The sequence below is a fragment of the Phyllostomus hastatus genome, unplaced genomic scaffold, assembly GCF_019186645.2.
Source record: "Phyllostomus hastatus isolate PE091 unplaced genomic scaffold, TTU_PhHast_1.1 phas_scaffold_501, whole genome shotgun sequence".
NCBI lineage: Eukaryota > Metazoa > Chordata > Mammalia > Chiroptera > Phyllostomidae > Phyllostomus > Phyllostomus hastatus.
In genome coordinates this window covers 44,166,780-44,187,427 of record NW_025334033.1, presented here as the reverse complement: position 1 = coordinate 44,187,427, position 20,648 = coordinate 44,166,780, and the positions used below count along the sequence as shown (strand labels likewise).

Here is a 20,648-nt window from a genome sequence, read left to right as displayed (position 1 = left end):
CCTTTAAAATGGTTCAAAAATCTGTTTTTAAAAAATACTCAGAGAAGTCTGATGATCAGCCAAATTTTAAGTCAATGGTTCTGAATCTAACATGAAAGCATGCTAAGGAAAATAGGGACAGGCTAACATAATACTTCTAAACTAATTATACCATATACAGGTCATTCATAATGCCTGACCTATTTGGAACTCAGCTGAGGACCGTAAAGTGAGACAAACAATCTTCTCAGTAGCAGGATGGATGTCAAATCTCAGCACTGGAACATACTTGGTTAGTAACTTCCAGGAAGACATAGAGAATGGGCAAACGATAACCTGCCCACTAGGAGAACGGAAAAAAGGCTGGTAGGCTGAATGTAGCTACCAGTAGTAACATTATTTACTCTTCAGAGCCAAAAAAAGTATCCCAAAAGTACTCAAAGGAAATTTGTGTTTTTTGAAATCTCATTATTCCTATCCAGTTAAATAAAAAGAAATATAATTTGTGGAACATGACTGACTTGCCTTTGAAAAATAAAATCAATATTTATGAACAACAACTATGTTATCATTGCTAAGGAATTTCTGGAAAACCCAGTGAAGATATGCAGCAGCATGTGAAAGGCAAATTTTACCTGTTGCTTTCAAAAAAAAGAAGAAAGTGAGGGAGGAAGGGAGGGAAAAGGGAAAGAAAAGGCAGGGAAGGAGGACAAAACACCCAATATTTACCCATAAATAGCAAATTCTACACTTAAAAACCAGCTACTATGTCCTATTTATACTGTGAATATGGCATGGCCCAACACAAGTGCTGGCAATATAGTTAGTGGTCCAAAAACGCCTATTGAATGAATGGTGCATTACAAAATGACTACAGTTTCCAACAAATAAAAGAAAGAAATATTTTCCACACAAGAAATACATGAAATTCATTATTCCCAATGCTAATAACCTACCCAGGTTCAAAGTTGCAATAAATCAATGGATAACAGATCCACATGGGTTAGTTTAAGAGAAAAGGTGACTGAGTATGCCTGAAAATTTTACAGGTTGAATTCTAGAGAATAAACTGTCTTATGACAAATTCAAATGTCTGTTAGTATCATTACTAGATAGAACTAAGGTATCTGCATGAAAGAATGGCATTCCTTAAATGAAAGCCCATCCTCTGGTAGAGTCCTTTTTTGGTTCAATTTTGAACCACTCTTTATATCTTTGATAACTAAAGAGGACCTCACCACCTGTGTATTCATTCCCTAAGAGGACACAATCACACCCCTATAAAAAGCCATTGCTTGAATGAAGGAAAAAAAAATTGGTCATAGGTTACACTCCCTTCCCCCATCAAACCCAGTTATTCTTTTTGTCCATAAATCACAAAATGTATACTTTATTTCAAGTCACACACACAATCATTTTTTGTGAACTACTTTCCAATAGAGAAACAATTATGACACAAAATCAAAGTGAAAAATCCTCATATATATCCAAAGGTATTCAGTTCCTGTTTTGAAAATGGAACTGGCAAAAAAAAAAAAACAACAATTGCACATAAGGCTGCAAATGCACAAAGCTGCAGAAAGTCTTCATAATTAATCCGTCAGTTAATAAGCAATTGGAAAGTTCCTGAAGAGCTAGGGAATACGATCTAGAAGAAATGACATTTTGTTTATTCACAGCTAAAAAATATTTTTTATTATCTTGCAATAGATTTTACACCTTTTTAGTTAAAACCGAGTCACGCAAAGACTTGTTATAATCAATCTGTGACTCGCCTGCAGTGTTAACCATATCAGTAAAGTACACTGCTACCAGACTACTCATCTCATGCTCCTCTTTCCCTCTTCCTCCCTCTCTCCGCCCCCTCACCCTCGCCCATGCAGGCACACCACAAAAACCTGCTTTAACAGTGCGCATGTTTCTTAGTTAATGTCCTATAGTAATTTAAGGCAACAACTAATTTTTAGCTGACATATTAAAGATGGGACCCACCTGATAAAGAATTCTAGCTTCAAACTACACTACCTGAGAGAAAAAGACCAAGGCAAAGATTCTCCTTGGCTATCTTCCCCTCCTATAACCTATGAAAAATGATCATTGGTTTGCAAAATCACAATCATAACAGTACTATCCAACCTTTAATAACTGCCTTTCATCCAAGGGTATCAAACTACTTTGCTAAGACTAATTAAGCTATACAGAACCCCCATGAGGTAAGCATTATCAACAACTAAGGGTTAATCCTTTCAAAGACTTGGACTTTTTCTGTATATTGTCTTGCTACCTGGTTAAGGTACAACACAACTGTCAGAACAAGGAAGTTGAAGTTCAAAGATACAATGTATTAAGCTTTCAAAAGTAGAACATTATACCCTTTTCATGTTCTCAAATATGTCTAAACCTGAACTTTTTTTTTTTGCCTTTCATTGAAAATAATGAAAATAGATTAAGAGAAAGTCACACAGACTATTAATAAAGTTCAAAGGTAAATTTAAATTTCTTCATAGTGAAATGGGAAAACTTTAAGCTGACTCCACATTCATTTAAGTAACTAATGTCTTCAACACAGCTATTGTTAAGAACAACTCATCTTTTGCCCAAACACTAGGCTTTGTTGTTTCCAAACTATCAGCAAAGTATTTTCTTCCATGATTGCACAATATTACATGTTACATATACAGGGTCCAGCACAAATGACACCCCCTTTTTATTATAAAATCATAAACATGTAATTCTGTAACATAACAATATCACGCTCAAGCACACCAAATGACAGTTCAGGTGAAATGCTCAAATTAAAACTATAAATTATTACACCCATATTATTATCCTACCAACCACACTCAAGCAGGTGTTACCTCTGCTGGACCCTGTATGTGTGTGTTTTAATAATACATAGATAAAAAGACTCAAAAAGCAGGTATAACATTTTCCCAAGTCAATATAGAAATACATTTTTCCCTTACAATGAAACAACAAATGTGTAAAAGTTCCCAAAAGATAGCACTTATACCACCTTTCTCCCTAAGCAAATTTTCATCAAGACAGATGGAGTAGCAGAAGGAGATGAAAGAACATTACTATCCTTTGCCCTCAGACATAGAATGCACCCTGAAGTATAAAAACTTTTTCCAACAAATGGTGAGAGGCTAGGAAAACAGTTTTGAGTAAGGTTTCACTGCAGTACTGAATCAAGTTACATGGTAGTGTCTTGAAACCTTCTGTCCGAAGGCAAGAAGCATAGGTTTTTACTGTGTTCCCACTTCAAAGAAGGACTATAGTTCTCCCACATACCCGATGTATTGCAGATACTAACCCCCAATTAGGAAGTGGATAAATGACATGCCAGGTTCTACCAGGCTGCCATCTAGGCAATGAAATCTTTTCCATTAGTCAAACCTCTGTTAGGAACGCCCTGGTTCTCAAACAATTCAGTTCTCCACCAACTTGATCACATAAAAAATGTCTCAGTTGCCTAACAAAACTTCAAGTCTCGATCCTTCAAGTTTTACCATGTCTACAGGTCAACTTTCAAGTCCCTACCTGATAACCCTTTCATGCTGATAGCTGTATGATCAGTCACGTGTCTCTCAGGTGACAAATAACGGAGGTTCAGTTTTTGAACAAACTCCTCAAACAGTTTCTCAGAATGAATTAAGTTCAAGACATGAGGTTCCAATGTATTCCCAATTTGCTAAAAAGGAGACAGAAAGACATCTCAAGGATTTTCCCAATGGTATCTATTTTTCTTGGCCCCACAATGCTAAGATACAAGAACAATTCTGCAGGTTAAATCAAGATGTTCAGATTTCAGCAAAAGTATAAACTTTTCTGTCTTATTAATCCCAGTGAAGAATGAACTGGCTTTATTGGGTTGAAAAACTCACTGCAAAGTTATCTCCAATTCCAAAGTCTTAGAATTAATGTTTTTCATGTTTTAAGTGGCTAATAAAATATTAAATTTCACCCTGGCTGGTGTGGCTCAGTGGCTTGAGTGCCAGCCTGTGAACCAAAGGGTTGCTGGCTTGATTCCCAGTAAGGGCACATGCGAGGCAACCACACTGATGTTTCTCTCCCTCTCTTTTTCTCTCCCTTCCTCTCTGTCTAAAAATAAAAATAAAATCTTTAAAAATATATGAAATTTCTGCCCATGAACTCATGGTCAACAAGTGATTCTCTGTGTTATAAAGAAAAAATGTGAACTTGAAAGGACAAAATCAAGTAAGCAAAGCTTTCAGGCTACTAAATGCATAGTTAAGAGATTACTCTAACAGGTGAGGTGATCCACATGTTATACATTTGTCTATTTCCTTACAGATAGGGAGGATATCTTTGAAAGGATGTACAAGAAAGTGATAGAGGCAACTGCCTATGTGAAAAGGTTGGAGAGGAGGTTAGAAGGGGAAATTATTTGCCATTGTATATACTTTTGTACTTTTAGGATGTTTTACCATGTCTACAGGTCACCTTTCCAAAATTGAAATCTCTTGTGTCAAGAATTATCAAAGTTTAAGTTATACATAACTTTATTACTATGAGAAGAGAAAGAAATGAGAACAGGGGTCTTCACGCTAAATGAGTGGAAGTGGAACAACTTTGAGTCAACACCTTTAAGGCAAGGCCCCTGTCAAGCAAAGAGTGAATATCAAAGAAAAGATCTGAGAACCACCATGTTGTAGAATCGTAAGGCTCTGTGACGATTCTTACTTTCAAATTTGTATAGACCCATTATTCCTTATTGCTTTTATGTGCATACATTTAAATAATGCTATTAATATACTTTGATATTTAGGAGTAAATTTCTAGTGAAATCAGGATTCTTTTTCTAAATGATGTTTCAGAATAAATAAACCCAGCCAAATTATCTGTAAGAACAAGCAAGTAGTATCCGTTGGTAGGTTTAATGACACCTTTTTCTGGTAAACACCTACTACTGAAATTGCCTCTTTTCTATATATTACTGAAGAAAAGAACAAAACTGAGGAGGAGGCAGGAATAGAAAGTGGAAGAAGATAAAAAGGGTTGGAGAATAACAAGAAGTGAGGAAGAAGAGAAAGGAAAAAAAAATCTGATAATATGATCTCTGTAGGACTAAAAATCACAATTCACTCAAAAAACAAACTGGCCAAGTGCTTGTTACATGCCAGGTACCTAAGAATACAAACATAAATCAGCAATAGCTACTACCCTAAAGGAGCTCACAAACTGTTGTAAAAGTCACACACAAATTATGAAAGAGGAATTACACTACATGCAATAACAGTTATAATTCAGTATGAGGTTTTAGACTAGAGCAAGAATAGACATCTGGTATAGCTTAGGAGCTTAAAAAGGGCAGCCACACTTGAGCCATACTAAAAATTAAGGAAGTGTTTGTAGGACAGTGAAGGGAAAGACATTTCAAACAGAAGGAAGAGCAAGAGCAAAGGATCAGCAGTATGAAAGAACACACTGTATTCAGGAAATATGTCTATAATTTTTTATATGGCTAGAGTATATGGCACACAGAAGACTAGAAAAGAAAAAGGAAAATGGAAGTTAAGGTGGAAGACAGAATAGTGGAAAATTAAGCTTAAAAATGAGTCATATTTTTAAACCACAAATGCTTATATTAAAAGTAAATTAATTGTTTATAACTTAATATATAATATATAAATATATTAAATATTTATAATATATAATATATAGCTAGTATATCATTTATTGTATAAATATTCATTGCGGTGATGGCTGTTGGTAGTATTTTGACTCTCAAAACCAAATTTCTTCAGAATGCAAATATATTAATTAATGGTGTATAAATGAATGGCTCCATTTACCAATTACCCTTATCTATTAATTATAGCAGGTACAGTAGGCTCTCTACTTGGAAAGTTTGTTGGACTTATTTTGGTTTACATGAAGTCAAAAGCAATACAGCGGTATCAATCATCAAAAATTATATACAATTCACAATTGTAATTAGTTCAGATTGATTACCTTTGCCTCAAAAAGCAAATTACAGATGTTTAATGATACAACTAATACACTGGCACATTAGCTTTCATAAATCAGGCACACATACATACAAAGTAAGTGTGCAAATCTAAGCCCCAGTAATACTTACATTAAGTACTATTTTAACAGTAATGATTAAAGGAGATAATGATTAAAATGACCATTTCTAATACTGATATGTAGAAACCTCTGATCACACTTAATTACCAAAGGTAACTGTAATATGAAACAGAATCTTGTGTCATTATCTATAGGCTAGTAAAACATTCTGTCCTGAGTTAATTCTTAAAGGAAGAGAAACTTGAGAAGGTATAAAAAAATGACACTGTTGGCAGTGTACTGAAAATTAGATACAACATCATAATTCCTTGGAAGATTCTATATGCTTCTGCCACTGACTTGAAGAAAAATGACTTAAGTCACTTAGCTTCTGTACATATCATGTGGTAAAGGAAATAATATTTTTAAGTGCCACAGAATATAAATGAGAATTACATTACTCATTTAAACTATTAAACTATGCTTTTGAATGTCTTTTTTGTCTTTATTTATTTGCACACATAGCATTCTACACTTATTAAGTACACCTTTCTCTACAAACCTTATTAGAATCTCTTATGCATTTCTGATGTGAAACATCTCTGCCAAGCAATGGCTTTTGCATACATTTCAAAAGAACAAAAGGACTAAATTAAACTGAAATGTACTTTATTTGAACCAGCAATAATAAGAAAATCATAGTGTGCTATTTTATACTATACTTTCTTCTAGCCATTATAATTCAAAGTCTAACTCTAATATGTGGAAATGTTTTTATATTTATTCCCTTTCAGAGAGCTTTGTCTAGAATACTGACCTATCGAACTAAACAACCACTTTGTTTCATTATTTTATCTAAATGAATTATACATGTCCATATGACAATCTTAAAAATAATTCACAGTGATATAAAAGTTTGCCTAAAGGAAACATGAGAAATAGCTCAGGCAAGTTTTTTTTTTTTTCCTAAGCAGTTACCCGATTATGTGCCACCTATAAATCAAGTGACAGTGAAATAAATGAGCCACTAAGGTCATATTTCTTGCAATTACAGTAGTACCCCCCTTACCCATGGGGCATATGTTCCAAGACCCCAGTGGATGCCTGAAACTGCAGACAGTACCAAACCCTATATACACTATGTTTTTTCCTATTCACACATACCTAGGATAAAGTGTAACTTATAAATTAGACACAGTAAGAGATTAAAAAAATAACTACTGGAGTACAAAAATTTATAACTATGCACTGGAATAAAAGTCATGTGAACGTGGTCTCTCTCTCTCTGGCAACCAATCTGGTAACTGAAATGGCTAATGGGCAGGTAGTATTCACAGCCTGCATACATGGGACGAAATTCACTTCCCAGGAGGGACAAAGCAGGACAGCATGAGATTTCATAACACTACTCAAAATCACACACAGTTTAAACCTTATGAATTGTTTATTTCTAGAATTTTCCATTTAATATTCTCTGGCCATGGTGGACATAACAAACTGCGGAAAATGAAACCACGGATAAAGGGGGACTGCTGGATTTATCTTCAATTATTGTAATAAGAAGTGCTTGAAGCCATTATTAGAACAGTAATACTAGGATAGAAGAATAAAGGATAAAATGTAAAAAAAGTTTAATCAAGCTCCTAAACTCAAATTCGTATTCACAAATTATAAAATATTTAATGGAAATTCACTTTGTCTATATGGCATTTATATGTGGAAGAAAATAAAAGACCATCCATATATAAAAGTTTAAATTTTTTCAATTAGTTATTTAAGATTTTAAATATTATATAGAAGTGTTTTGTGTGTGTTTGTGTATATGAGCGAAGACCCAAAAGAAAGATTTTATTAATAAAAAGTTGTATATTTATTTTTACATGTTTAAAACTTCAGTCACCTTCAAAGTACTCTCCATTTGATCCAATACACCTGTCAAGATGTTTTTTCCACTGCTCAAAACGATCTTTGACCTCATCAATTTTGATGCCTTTTAGTGCTTCTGCCATTTTTTGTTTCACCTCTTCCACATCAGCAAAACTTTTCCCTTTGAGGACTTTTTTCATCCGAGGTAACAAAAAAAAGTCACTCAGGGCAAGATCAGGTGAATATAAGAGTGGGCCACAGAAGTTCTGCTGTTTTGGGTCAAAAACTGCTGAACACTCAGCATGGTGTAGGCAGGTGTGCTCACAAATCACCCATCATGAAATGGGAAAACGCACTGAAAGAGTCTTCAAAAAAAGTTCATCTAAGCAGCCTCTCACAACAATGCCAGCTGCTACACTGATACAGTTGGGTTCCTAGAACACTCACCTAGCAGGGGAATCCTGTACTGCAAGGGTCCTGCCCTGCAGAAGACAATTCTGGGGTTTTTTGGTACCCCCTTCACGTATATATCTCCGGGTATGAATAAGAAAATTAAGATGACAATAAATGATGATGAAAATAGCAAAACATTCTCAGTGCTCTCTTTTCTTTCAAAGATTCTGTTCCCATAAAAGCTACTAATGACAATAGTGTGAAAAAATATGTGATCTTTTGCTTTTGTGCAACATTACCAATTGCTATAGTCATAAAACAGGTGTAGTTTATTTTACAGAAGCAAATTCATTGAACAATGAAAGTTTCTGCCGTGTTAGATTGCTGCTGACTCTCCAAGTAAAAGTGCGTTAATCCTACTCCCACATTTCCTCTTCTCCACAACAACTGTGGGTCATCTAAACGAATAATTTTTTCTTCATACAACACATTTTCTAGCAATCACCTCTTTGTACATAACCCCCAAAGGTATCTTTCTCTCTCATCCTGACTTTTCCCCTGAGTTAGACTCACTTTCCAACTTTCTACTGAATAGGTTCAACAAACACATCAAGTTCAATCTATTTGAATTTCATCTTGATATCTTTCTCTTAATAGATGCACTCAATCAGTCAATGAAGCAGAGATTAAAGTGATAGTTAAAAATTTCCAATGCAACTAATTTCCTCCTTTCCTTTACCATTCAACTAGGGGGTACAATGGGAGAGAAAGGTAAAACCTTAAGAATTCGGTCTTTAAAAGGGCAAGAACCAGAACAGCTCCAAGGATCCTGCTATAGGAACTAATGGAAATTTCTTTATGGCAACAACATCAGTATAATTGAACTTCAACCATTTTCAATCCAGGTAGAGTATTTTTAGTTCCAAGTAGAATGTAGTACATTGGCAAACCCTATTCTTGCTGTAATAATAACAATAATACAAAAAATAACTTCTAAACAACATTTTTTAAAAGCCATCAGAGAAGTGTCTTAGTACATAATTAAAAGCACCAAAATTTCACAGGACAATAGTCTATAATAAGTGATGTTCTTGCTTGGGGAGCACCTGCTGATTCTGTAGAGCACAGGCTTGGTCCCCACAGAGCATTGGTGTGAAAATTTGGAAACTGCAGGAGCAGTAAACACATACCCAGTTTTCTCCCTGGTATACTTGCTAAGTTCTGGGGCTCCAAAGGAGGCTAGAGAGCAATTGTTAAAGACAGACTGACATTTCTCATAGCCTTGTGATATTACAAGATAAAGTCTTGCTGAGGCTTACCTTAAACTCACTGCTAATCATTTCTTCAGTGTTTGCTAAACTTAGATACTACATGGGGCAGGAAGACAGAGAGCAAAGCTTACAAAGTCTCAGGAGCAGACTAAATTTCTCATAGTATTTCAAACCTTACAAAAAATCAATCTAGTTCTCAAATTAAAATCATGGAAGAATTATGGCTGAGTGACAAACAGGGTAGAGGTGGGCTAAGTTTTACTAAAACCACAAAGCAACCATGATCCAGCTCAATCACTGATTGTATTGGGATAAAATAGTAAGCCCAATGAAAATATAACCCAGTGGGAAGTCTCCACAGTACAAAGAGACTAAAAATTTAACTAATAATCAAAAGAAAAATCAAGTTGATCAAAACATGATCCAGATATCATCTATATACTAGAACATTATGTAATACATTAGAAAAAGTATGTATTTAAATAAATTACAAGAAACATAAACAAGATAGATAAAAATGGAGAATTTACAAAGAAATCCTGAAATTATAAAAATAATCATTAAAAATTCAGAATCAAAATATATGAAAATTATTAACCGAGTGTGTTCAACACTACAATGAATGCAACAGAAGACAGGTTAAGTAAATTGAAAGACAGTTTAAAAGAAAATATGCACAATGAAGTACGATGAGAAATTTAGATTGTGAAAGACACAAACAGACATGCAATACACCATAAGGAAGTCTGCTGATGTATATAATTGAAGTTCCTACAAATGAAAAGCAGTAGTTGAGCAGATAATGGCTGAGGATTTTCTAGAACATATAAAAGACATCAAAAATCCCAGAATTGAAAAGCTCAGTTAATTTTTAAGCTGGAGAACAATAAAGCCATATCTAGTCACATCATGGTCAACTGTATAACATAAAAGACAAAAATTAAAATGCAGAAGTAGCCAAAGGGGGTGGGCGGGCAGGAAGAAACACATCAACTAAAATTGCTGACTTCTCAGTAGAAACTATGAAAGCCAAAAAGCAATGAAATGACATTTCAAGTACTGTAAAATATTACAGTAGTCTCCCCCTTATCCACAGGGGATACATTCCAAGACCCCCCGTGGATGCTCAAAACCATGAATAGTAGCTAACCCTATATGGACTATATTTTTATCTATATCTATGATAAGCTTAATTTATAAATTAAGCACAGTAAGAGATTAACAACAATAACAGTAAAATAGAACAATTGTACTGCAATGAGTTATACCAATGTGGTCTTTCTCTGTCTCTCAAAATATCTACTGTACTGTAGTTACCCTTCTTTTTCTAGTGATAATATGAGATGATTAAATGCCTACATAATGAGATGAGCTGAGATGAGTAAGACATTATTAAGTAAAACAAGGATTACTTGAACACATGCACTGCAATAACTGTGGACAGTTGGTCTGATAACTGAGATGACTACTGAGTGACTGAGTAGCACATATAGCATGGATACCATGGACAGAGGGATGATTCATGTCCAGGGTTGGGGTACAGAACAGGACAGTGCAGATTTTACCACACAACTCAGAACAGCACACAATCTAACACATGAATTGCTTATTTGTGGAATTTTCTATTTATTATTTGCAGACCACAGTTGCCTATGGGTAACTTAAACCATGAGAAAAGCTAAATGGAAGATAAAGAGGGACTACTGTATTGTGAAACTAAATTCTACACTAGTAAATATATCTCTCAAAAACTGAATGCTAAAAAAATGGTTTTCATAAAAAGAGCAACTAAGATAGTTTATTGCCATCAAATTTGTACTATAAAGAATTCTAAAGGATATTTTTCAGGCTGAAGGAAAAGGATTGAATGAAAGAATTAAACTGCAGGAGGGAATAAAGAACATTAGAAAGAATAAATATGTGGTCAATTATAAACAATTAGGACAAATTAAACCAAATTATAATAACATAATGTACAGGTTCTAACAAATACTGGATTAACATATATGACAATAAAAAGACCAAAAGTAGATTGGGAAGATTAAAAATTTGAGGATAAAGTTCTTATATTAGTCTAGAAATGGTAAAAATATTAATTCAAGATAGACTATAATAAAAAAGGCAATTTAAAAATATCTAAGGCAGCCATTAAAGGAATAAATTAAGCCCTAACTGGTGTGGCTTAGTTAGTTGGGCCTGCAAAGCAAAAGACTGCATGTTCAATTCCTGGTCAGGGCAGATGCCTGGGTTGTAGGTTCAGTCCCCCATTGGGGCACTTACAAGAGGCAATCGATTGATGTTTCTTTCTCACATTGATGTTTCTCTCCCTCTCTTTCTCCTTCCCTTTCTTTCTAAAAATAAATTTTAAAAATCTTAATTAAAATGTATAACTGGAAGTCTATAAGTGAAAAACAGAATAACAATAAGAAATTTTCATCAATTCAAAGAAAGACAACAAAGAAAAAAATAAGGATTAAAAAAATTATGGTCCCTTCCAGCTCTGGCCCTGAACTTAGCAGCTATGGCAATGTTGATGCCCAAGAAAAACATGATTGGCATTTATGAACTGCTTTATTAAGAGAGGGTAATGGTGGGCAAGAAGGATATGCACATATCTAAACACCCCAAGAGGGCAGATAAGAAATTGCCTAATTTTCACAACATGAAAGCCATACAGTCTCTCAAATCACGAGCCTACATGCAAGAACAGTTGGCCTGGAGACATTTCTACTGGTACCTTACCAACAAGGGCACCCAGTATCTCCATGATTGTGCCTGCCACTTTGCCCTGCAACTGGCCTGAGACAGGCAAGCCAAAGCCTAAAGATCTGGGGGGCAAGAGACTTGCAAGACTCACTAGTGAAATTCTAACAAAGATTTAATATAGAATTAATACCAATTTTATACAAACCCTTCTGTAGGATAGAACTGGACTGTATAACCTTGATTATAAGAAAGAAATTATAAGAAAAAAATTACATTAAACATGTCTTGTTAACATAGAAAAAATCCAAACTAAAACACTGGTGAATTTAATACAGCAATATATTAAAAGGTTAATACAAACTCCTCGAAGAAAGCATCTAATTGTCAGATTGGGAAGGCTAAATATCTTGACTAAAAATCTCACAACAACATTCTAACCTAAGGAAAAATAAGATATTCATGATATCGTAAGGAATAACGGATGCCGAGTTGCAAAAATAAAACCGTATTTAATGGAAGGTTATACTTGTACACAGATGGCAAGTGCCTATGCATTCCAATCCATTCGCTTGCTCAGAAATATTAAGTACACTCTACATGAGAGATGAGCAGTTACAGAGAAGAGAGTGGTGAGCAAATTCTCCAATCAACCAACAAAAATAAAGGCATCCCCATTTTCTAGGGCAAGCTTCTCAAACAGAGGAAGGTATGACCTGTGAAAAGGCACATCAATTATCTTTCTACCCATGTCAGTGTTCCATACTTCTACTGTATAGGACAAATTTTTCCACCAGAAGATTCATGCTTTAGCTCTATCATATTTGGAAAGATTACATAGCTCAGAAAAACATAAGTTAATCATACATTCTTTGTAGTTTGTAAATTTACAGTTTACAACTGACATCCAAATTCCAGATGAAATTTTTTCTGCCTTCTTGGACCAAACAAAAAATAAAAGAAATAGAAAAAACTTATTAATAGGTTACAAAGTCACATTTGCATTTTTGAAGTTGTATTATCAAACTTAAAGGGCCTAGAATAACAAGGACTTAATCTAAGATCAAAGGTGTCAATTAAGTGCTCTTTAGATTTTAAAATTCTGTCCAGTTCTGACATCTGTCTAGTTGAAGGTTCACAGCTCAAGCGGTTTCCGAACAAGTTTCAATAATTTTCCAGGTGTTCTCTGCTAACTTTCAGCTCTGATTGAGAAGCAAAGTGGCAGGTTTAAATCCCAAAAAGCAAAGATTCTGTGAACCAATAGCAACTTCACATTACTAAAGGCTAAGATGAAACAAATATAAGCATGGAAGCGGCAGGCCAAGAAAGTGATGATTTCTAAGTTTTTAAAAGGAAGCTTACTGCATGAATACCTAATGTGCTGGCAAATAACAAGAAAGAAAGTCATGTCTGGGGAAAGCCAAATAAAAAAGCATGTAGGAAACGTGAGTAAGCAAGCCCATATATGTTGGTACAAAAACCAACAGTCAATCATTAATTTAATCTAGGTCAGCATCACTTCATGCCTAGAATACTGTGTCTCCCAGTTAACTTCATTCCAGTTAGGCACATGCCCCAAATCCATTTGAAAATCTAGATCTTCCTAAGCCATTTTCACTGTATCATTCCTCAGCTGAAAATCCTACTATGGCTCCCTATTATCTATCAACCAGGTATAAACTAAACTCTGGTTGTTGAGGGCCTCCATGATTTGACCTAATCTAATCTATTCAATAGTACTTCTGGAGATGAGACTGGTGGGTTAATTATGGCTACAAATTCTCTGTAGTTTCTCCCTTCATCTCCTGAATACAGAGTTCCCTTTGGCTTGCACAGACTAACAGAATGTAGCAGAAGTGATAATTACTGTGTGACTTCTGATGTCTGGTCTCACGAAGACTTGTTGTTCCTGCTCTTGCCCTTAGAACACTACTAGGTAAGAAACATGAGCTATCCAGCTCGAGAAGCCACATGGAAGGGGATCAGCTGATGGCCCCCACTAATCACCAAACCTGTGAGTGACGCCATCTGAACTGCCTTCTAACAGATATATCACATTTTTTAACAGACAATAGTAGTAATGATAATAATTCTCTAGATTCCAGATCCAGTTATTTTATTTAAGAATAAATTTTTGTCTCTTTATTTTAATATTATTTAAACAAACTCAGCCTCTCAATGATGTTTTTGTTATAGTCCACATGATAAAAAATTTAATATACACTAATTTAAATCATGTAAGGTTTGCATTTAATATATCAAAATTCTGAAGATAATTATAAATGAAATATAAGTACATAAATTAAATGGCATAGTTTTTCTACAGTAAAATACATATGCAAAATAAGATCTGCCACTATTGAGAAATTCTGTTAGGTATATAGATATCTTTAGTATAAAAAGTACCTTACTAAGACATCTAAATTTTTGCAAAAATAGTTTCTAGAAATCATTAAGTATTTTTTAAAGCTGAATAAAACTCTGCATCTAAAAACAAAGTACAAAATTTCATCACCCTTCCTTCAGTTTTTTAGAACCTACCGGAGAGATTCAGCCATTCGCCTCAAATCTTCATTTTGCTGTTTTAAGCGTTCAAGCTTTGCCAGGATCTTGGACAGTTCTCGGCTAGAGTGATCAGGGTGGTCATTATCCCGTACCAGATGACCACCTATATAAAACAGCAAGGTCCCCCAGGCAAAAAGAATGAGCATAATCCAACGCCAGGAACCAGTCCATGGCCGCATTTTCAGATTTTCAGCTCACTCCCTGGGCTTTCTGGAGTTCAAAGAATTGCAAACATCATAATTCTGTTTCCTGTTAGTGCAAAGGTAGTAGTGTCCTGCTGTTTCAGCACATGATGATTCAAATTAGTGTCTCTGGTAGTCCTGTGGTGAATCTTTCAAAGAGATTCTCTTGGTATAAGTAGGAAGCTTTATTGTCCTCTGCTTCGTGGACTCAACATGCTGTGGAAGGAAAAAATACATATTTAAATTATTTAGAATATATAAAAATACCACATACTGAGATTCTTGGAGTTAAAAGAAACACATTGGTGTTGACTGGTCAACAGAGTGGCAAATAACTTAAGTGCCTATAATAAGGAAAAACCAAAAGCTTTTAAGTCTGCATATTAAATCAACCATGTTTAATTAGCTCTAAGACTGAAAATCCTCTAAGCACCATTATCATCTTTCTTTCTTATATCATTGTACAACAGGTCATATATGAAGATTAAATGGCTGTATCTTTGAATAATCAATCAAAACCAAACAAAATGTATTCAAGCACATATTTTGAACTAATCTTTCCGTTATCTCAAAAAGAAACATTTTCTTTTTATGAGTGAATTCATTCTTACAAGATCTCAACTTCATCCCCTTCCATCTCACTGCTCAGCTACCATTATACCACTTAACTTTGCAGGTGACAGGCAAATTGTCACTTTTAGGATAAATTCTAAAAACAACATACATACTAGCCAAGCAAGTTATCACTGCCATTAAGCAGCTACCAACCATTCCAAACATCACAAGCAAAGGTTCATATGGAGTAAGCTAGATTATTCCTTCCTCAAATTTATTTTAAAATACCAACAACTGCAATAGAAGTCTAGTATCAGTTAAATCTTAGTTATTGTGCATCTTAAACTACAAAAGCACATGCTTTCTCAAGACTGGTTATGGGTTTCATTTGTCACTTCTCCATGATTAGGCTTAGAATTCCTTTTGGAAATAACACAAAGAGAAAATATGCAAGCAAAGATATATTATTAACACAACTTGATAATTCCAGGGCTACATAAGAAAAGTATTATCTCCAGGCACCTAGTTCCTTGTAAAAGAAAAGAAATAGTTTCTATATACAAGACTGAATATGATGGAGACTTTAATACTAATTAAATAGCTATTAGAAGAGATAAAAAATCAGAGAAGAGGCTTGGAAAATTAAGAGCATAGAGCTGCCATTTTTCTACTTTTGAACCTCAAACCTCAATGGTTTTCAAATGACTAAATATTTAAAGAAAAGAAAATCTCTTCAAATGAGATCCTAGAAACAGTCTACTTCCTTCCCATTTATTCTTACACTATTTTCATCATTGTTACTGGATCATACTACTTAAAACACACAATGAAAATAATTATCCTCGCAGAGAATTGTTTGAAAATTAAGTAAAAAAGCAATAATCCAAATAAAAATTCAGTGTTTTGTGTGTTAATAACTATTCTTAAGTCTATTGAGGACACTCTTTTCACTGACCACCTACTGTTCATTCTGTCTCTGACTCAAACTCCTTTCTAAAACCCTGCTCCTCTAACCACAGATACCCCCACCTATTCACTAAACATAAGAATAATTAAAGTCTAATTGATGTCTCAGGTAAAACAACCAGTTATGTGAGGTCCATTTTTCAAGTTATACAGGAAAAAATGCACATTCAGAGCTTCCTGGTTAAAAACAAATTTAAAAAGTGAATCCACTCTGATGGTCTAAGGTATGAATTTAATTAAGTCAACAAAAGAATTATTAACTTTTGAGTTAATAATGTTTGTGACAATATATCTTACACTATAAAATGCTATCATTACCATATGCTGAAAATATATCCTAGTTAATTTCAACCTACAGTAATAAGATATTAAAAATTCTTTATCTTTCCCTTTATAGTAAAATTTAACTTAGGAAAATTAACTGTGATAAAAGAAAGTAAAGAGGTTTCAAAACAAGAATCATTTAAATAATAAGATGATGTGCTGTAACACTGTATCTAAAATTACAACAAAAACTATCATAAATATTCAAAGCCAAGAAAAATATAATATAAATTGAATGGAAACAAAAGTTTACAGAAACATAAATTTTTGTTATATAAAGTAATTTGGGATTTCATAAACCACCATCAAAAAGTCAATGTATTAAATTTTACATTTTACAGCACTATTGCTATTACACAAGTTGTAAAAAGTAAGACATTGTTATAGGAGCAAAAATAGTCATTTTCTTAATTAATATCATTTTAAATGTTTTTGAAGAGAATGTTTCCCCAAATTTTATTGTTCTCAGCAGTGTTTAAAAATGGAATTAACAAAAACAAGTCAAGCTAAAAATGAAGTTGCTTTCTATATAATTTTCCTTAACATGATTTAAAAGGCAGTTATAAAAATTTTTCCCTACCCATAATAAATGTTTGCTTTCTTAGATGTCTAATGTTTGAGCCATGCCTACAAAAATGTAAACTTCACGATTTTTGTCCATTTAGTTCACTGATATATGCCAAGTACTCAGAGCAGTGTTTGGCACTTAGTAGAGACTAACAAATATTCTTTTTTTTTTAAAGATTTTATTTATTTATTTTTAGAGAGGGAAGGGAGGGAAAAAGAGAAAGAGAGAGAAACATCAATGTGCAGTTGCTGGGGGCCATGGCCTGCAACCCAGGCATGTACCCTGACTGGGAATTGAACCTGCGATGCTTTGGTTCACAGCCCGTGCTCAATCCACTGAGCTACGCCAGCCAGGGCATCTAACAAATATTCTTAAATAAATGAGTAAGCAAATTAATGAGTGAAGGATATGATACACAACATAAACTAGCATGACAAATTACATAGAATCTGAGCATATGAGCTTCAACTACATTTTATGTCCCACTTAAAAAAGCAAATCTGAATGTAGAAAGTCAGACAGTGCTATTTTATACGAAAAACATAAAATCATATTTTTTATAGTTCAAAAATAAAATCATTGATAAACTTTAGGATTTATTATTATCAATATAAATCTTGCGAGATACCCCTTAAATGATTAAAATAAACTGGCCTATAAGGCCATAAGATCAACAGACTTATGGTTACCTTTTAATTATGAGAAAATAATTTCTCTTTACTTTGCCTTATTTTCCTCATCTAGAAGATTCACTTTGCAAAACAATGGGAAGACTGAAGAAAGTATGTACAGCCTTTGATATGAAAGCCATTCAATTTATTTGTGGAAGAATTTATTAGTGAAAATATTTCAAACTTACTGTTAAATTATTTCAACATCATCTACATGAACTAATTTCTGACTATATTTTATAAAATGAAATATTATTCAGCAGTAAAAAGGGACAAACTACTAATATACAGAAAAATATGAATGAATCTCAAAACTATGCCTGGCAAAAGATGCTAAGAACAAAAAATATATACATTTATATGAAGTTCTAGAACAGAGAAACAATATAGTGACTAAAATCAAAACAGTGCTTACCAGGGAGCAAGCACATAACTAATTAAAAAGTGTAATGACAATTACATGAAGATACAGATTTGAGAAAAATCATCTAACTGCATACTTAATATGGGTACATTTTATTGGTATAAATTATGTTTCAATGAAGTTGAAACATAATTTTTTTAAAGTTTAAACTATATTTTGCGAATATATTTGAAAATATCAATAATTTGAAGGTTGCTAATTCATTTAATGGCTAAATTATGTGCCTTCGTTTGCATTTGAATAAGACACTTTTCAGCCAAATCATTATTGTATATTCTTACTTCTAATGAAATTTCAAAAAGTACTCTATAGCTATAATCAACTTCAATACAAATGTTAATGTATTATATTTTCCACACATTTCATAGACAGTAAGAATCAACTCAAACAACAAGTATATAAATAATAAACACTGCTGAATTTTCTTAGCAGCCAGACTAATCTTTTCTCAGAGCAAAGGAAATGATCATAAACATTCAAAATAATGATTCCCTGAATTATAATAAATATCTACTATAGAGAGCTACCATCTTTATAAGAATATATTTCCTCAACAACTGGAAAAAGTAAAATAGAAATTATTATCACAGAGTCCTTAAAGTAACTCAGTATAGTAGAATAAACTAAAAAATTCAATAGAAAAACATAACCATTTATTCAAATTTAATAAATGACTACTATATTAGAGCAGAGGTTACACAGACTGTTACATCCTAAAGTCATCAGGTTGATAAAGGAAAATATAAATAAAACTTCCAGAGAAAAGCTAAAAATCAACTGTAAAGTACAAATATTTAAAGAGCCCTATACACATAAAATTCAATTCAATTCTAGATTAACCCACACCTAATACTATATCTTTAAATATTTTCTCATTTAATCTCAATCCATTTCCAAAGTATGTATTATTACAGAATTTATTTAAAATCTTTCTTACTATCCAGCCTCCATATGTGAAAAAATAGTAGTTTATAAAATTATATGTTTATTAACTTAAGAAAGTAGAAAAGGCAAGTAAAAATTGTATCAGAAATTAAACTGGTCCTTTAATACTAGTTAAAATCAACTTTTATTTATGTAAAAGTGCTGGTGAAACCAACTAAACTGAAATGTAGAAGAGAGGGAAAAAAATGTCATATAGCCCCTACCTAGATTATAAAATTCAATATTCCCTCATTACTTAGAGAGTCATCTATCATACTTTCCCACTGCTTATCAGTAAGGTCACAATATATACACATATGAATGAATTTAAAATGCCAGGTATCCTGAATACATGAGCGGAAAATACTCTTATTGTTCACTGAAACCAGTCAATATCTTAGAAATTAATCATCCTGTTTATAAAATACAAATACATAACTACACTTATGAGGTTTCAGGAGTATCTTATTCACATTAATTCAAAATAACATACCTGGTTATGTTTACTAATGCAATTAATTTATACTATTCAAATGGGTCCAAAAATCTGGCCTTGGCATCTTTACGTTCAGCTCTGCAATACTGTCCCAAATGGTAATACCAATAAATTCAAAGAAAATACTTTACAATTTTATCTGGTTATCAAGTATTTACATAAGATGTACTTGATTGGCAGCATGACACAGTAGAAAGAGCAACTATTTTAAATCAATCATTAGCTATATGGGCAGTTTTCCCAACTATAAAATGGGAATAAGAGTATATCTTCATCATATAAGATAATATATGTAAAAGTGATTTGTACTGCAGTTTAAAAATATCAGTTACTATTATCTTTTCTTTGTTCACTAGAAACTAAGTATACTAGCATCCCACCAGTTTCCAGAATATATCAAGTATATCAAATAATATACTTATCTGAACTGCAATTGCTTTGGTTCATTCTTAAAACTCAGATCTCTACTTCATAGTCATCTCTTTTAAGACTCAGTCCTTGACAACTTGCATCAATTATAACATGTCAGGGTACAAGAGAAAAAACACTCAAAATAGTTTTAGAAATAAGAAAACTTTAATTTATCAACTGAGAAAAATGTAGTTAATTCAATAGCTTCCTCAAATAGTCAAAAATCTCTTTTCGTCTTTCTATTCTATGCACTCAGTATGTCAGGATTTGTACTCAGGCTAGCTCTCTTCATGGCAGCAAGCTGGGTGCCTCAA

General features: G+C 33.3%; 1 protein-coding gene across 9 annotated transcripts in view; it reads right to left on the bottom strand.

Annotated features, from left to right (window-relative positions):
- FUT8 (fucosyltransferase 8) overlaps positions 1-20,648 on the bottom strand; it is a 187,870-nt gene that overhangs the window by 76,621 nt on the left and 90,601 nt on the right. For all 9 annotated transcript variants that reach the window (XM_045823069.1, XM_045823068.1, XM_045823066.1 and 6 more), the window contains one exon: positions 14,790-15,211. In XM_045823069.1, the coding sequence (XP_045679025.1) occupies positions 14,790-14,992 (203 nt within the window). In that variant the 5' untranslated portion in view covers positions 14,993-15,211. The remainder of the gene's footprint in view (positions 1-14,789; positions 15,212-20,648) is intronic.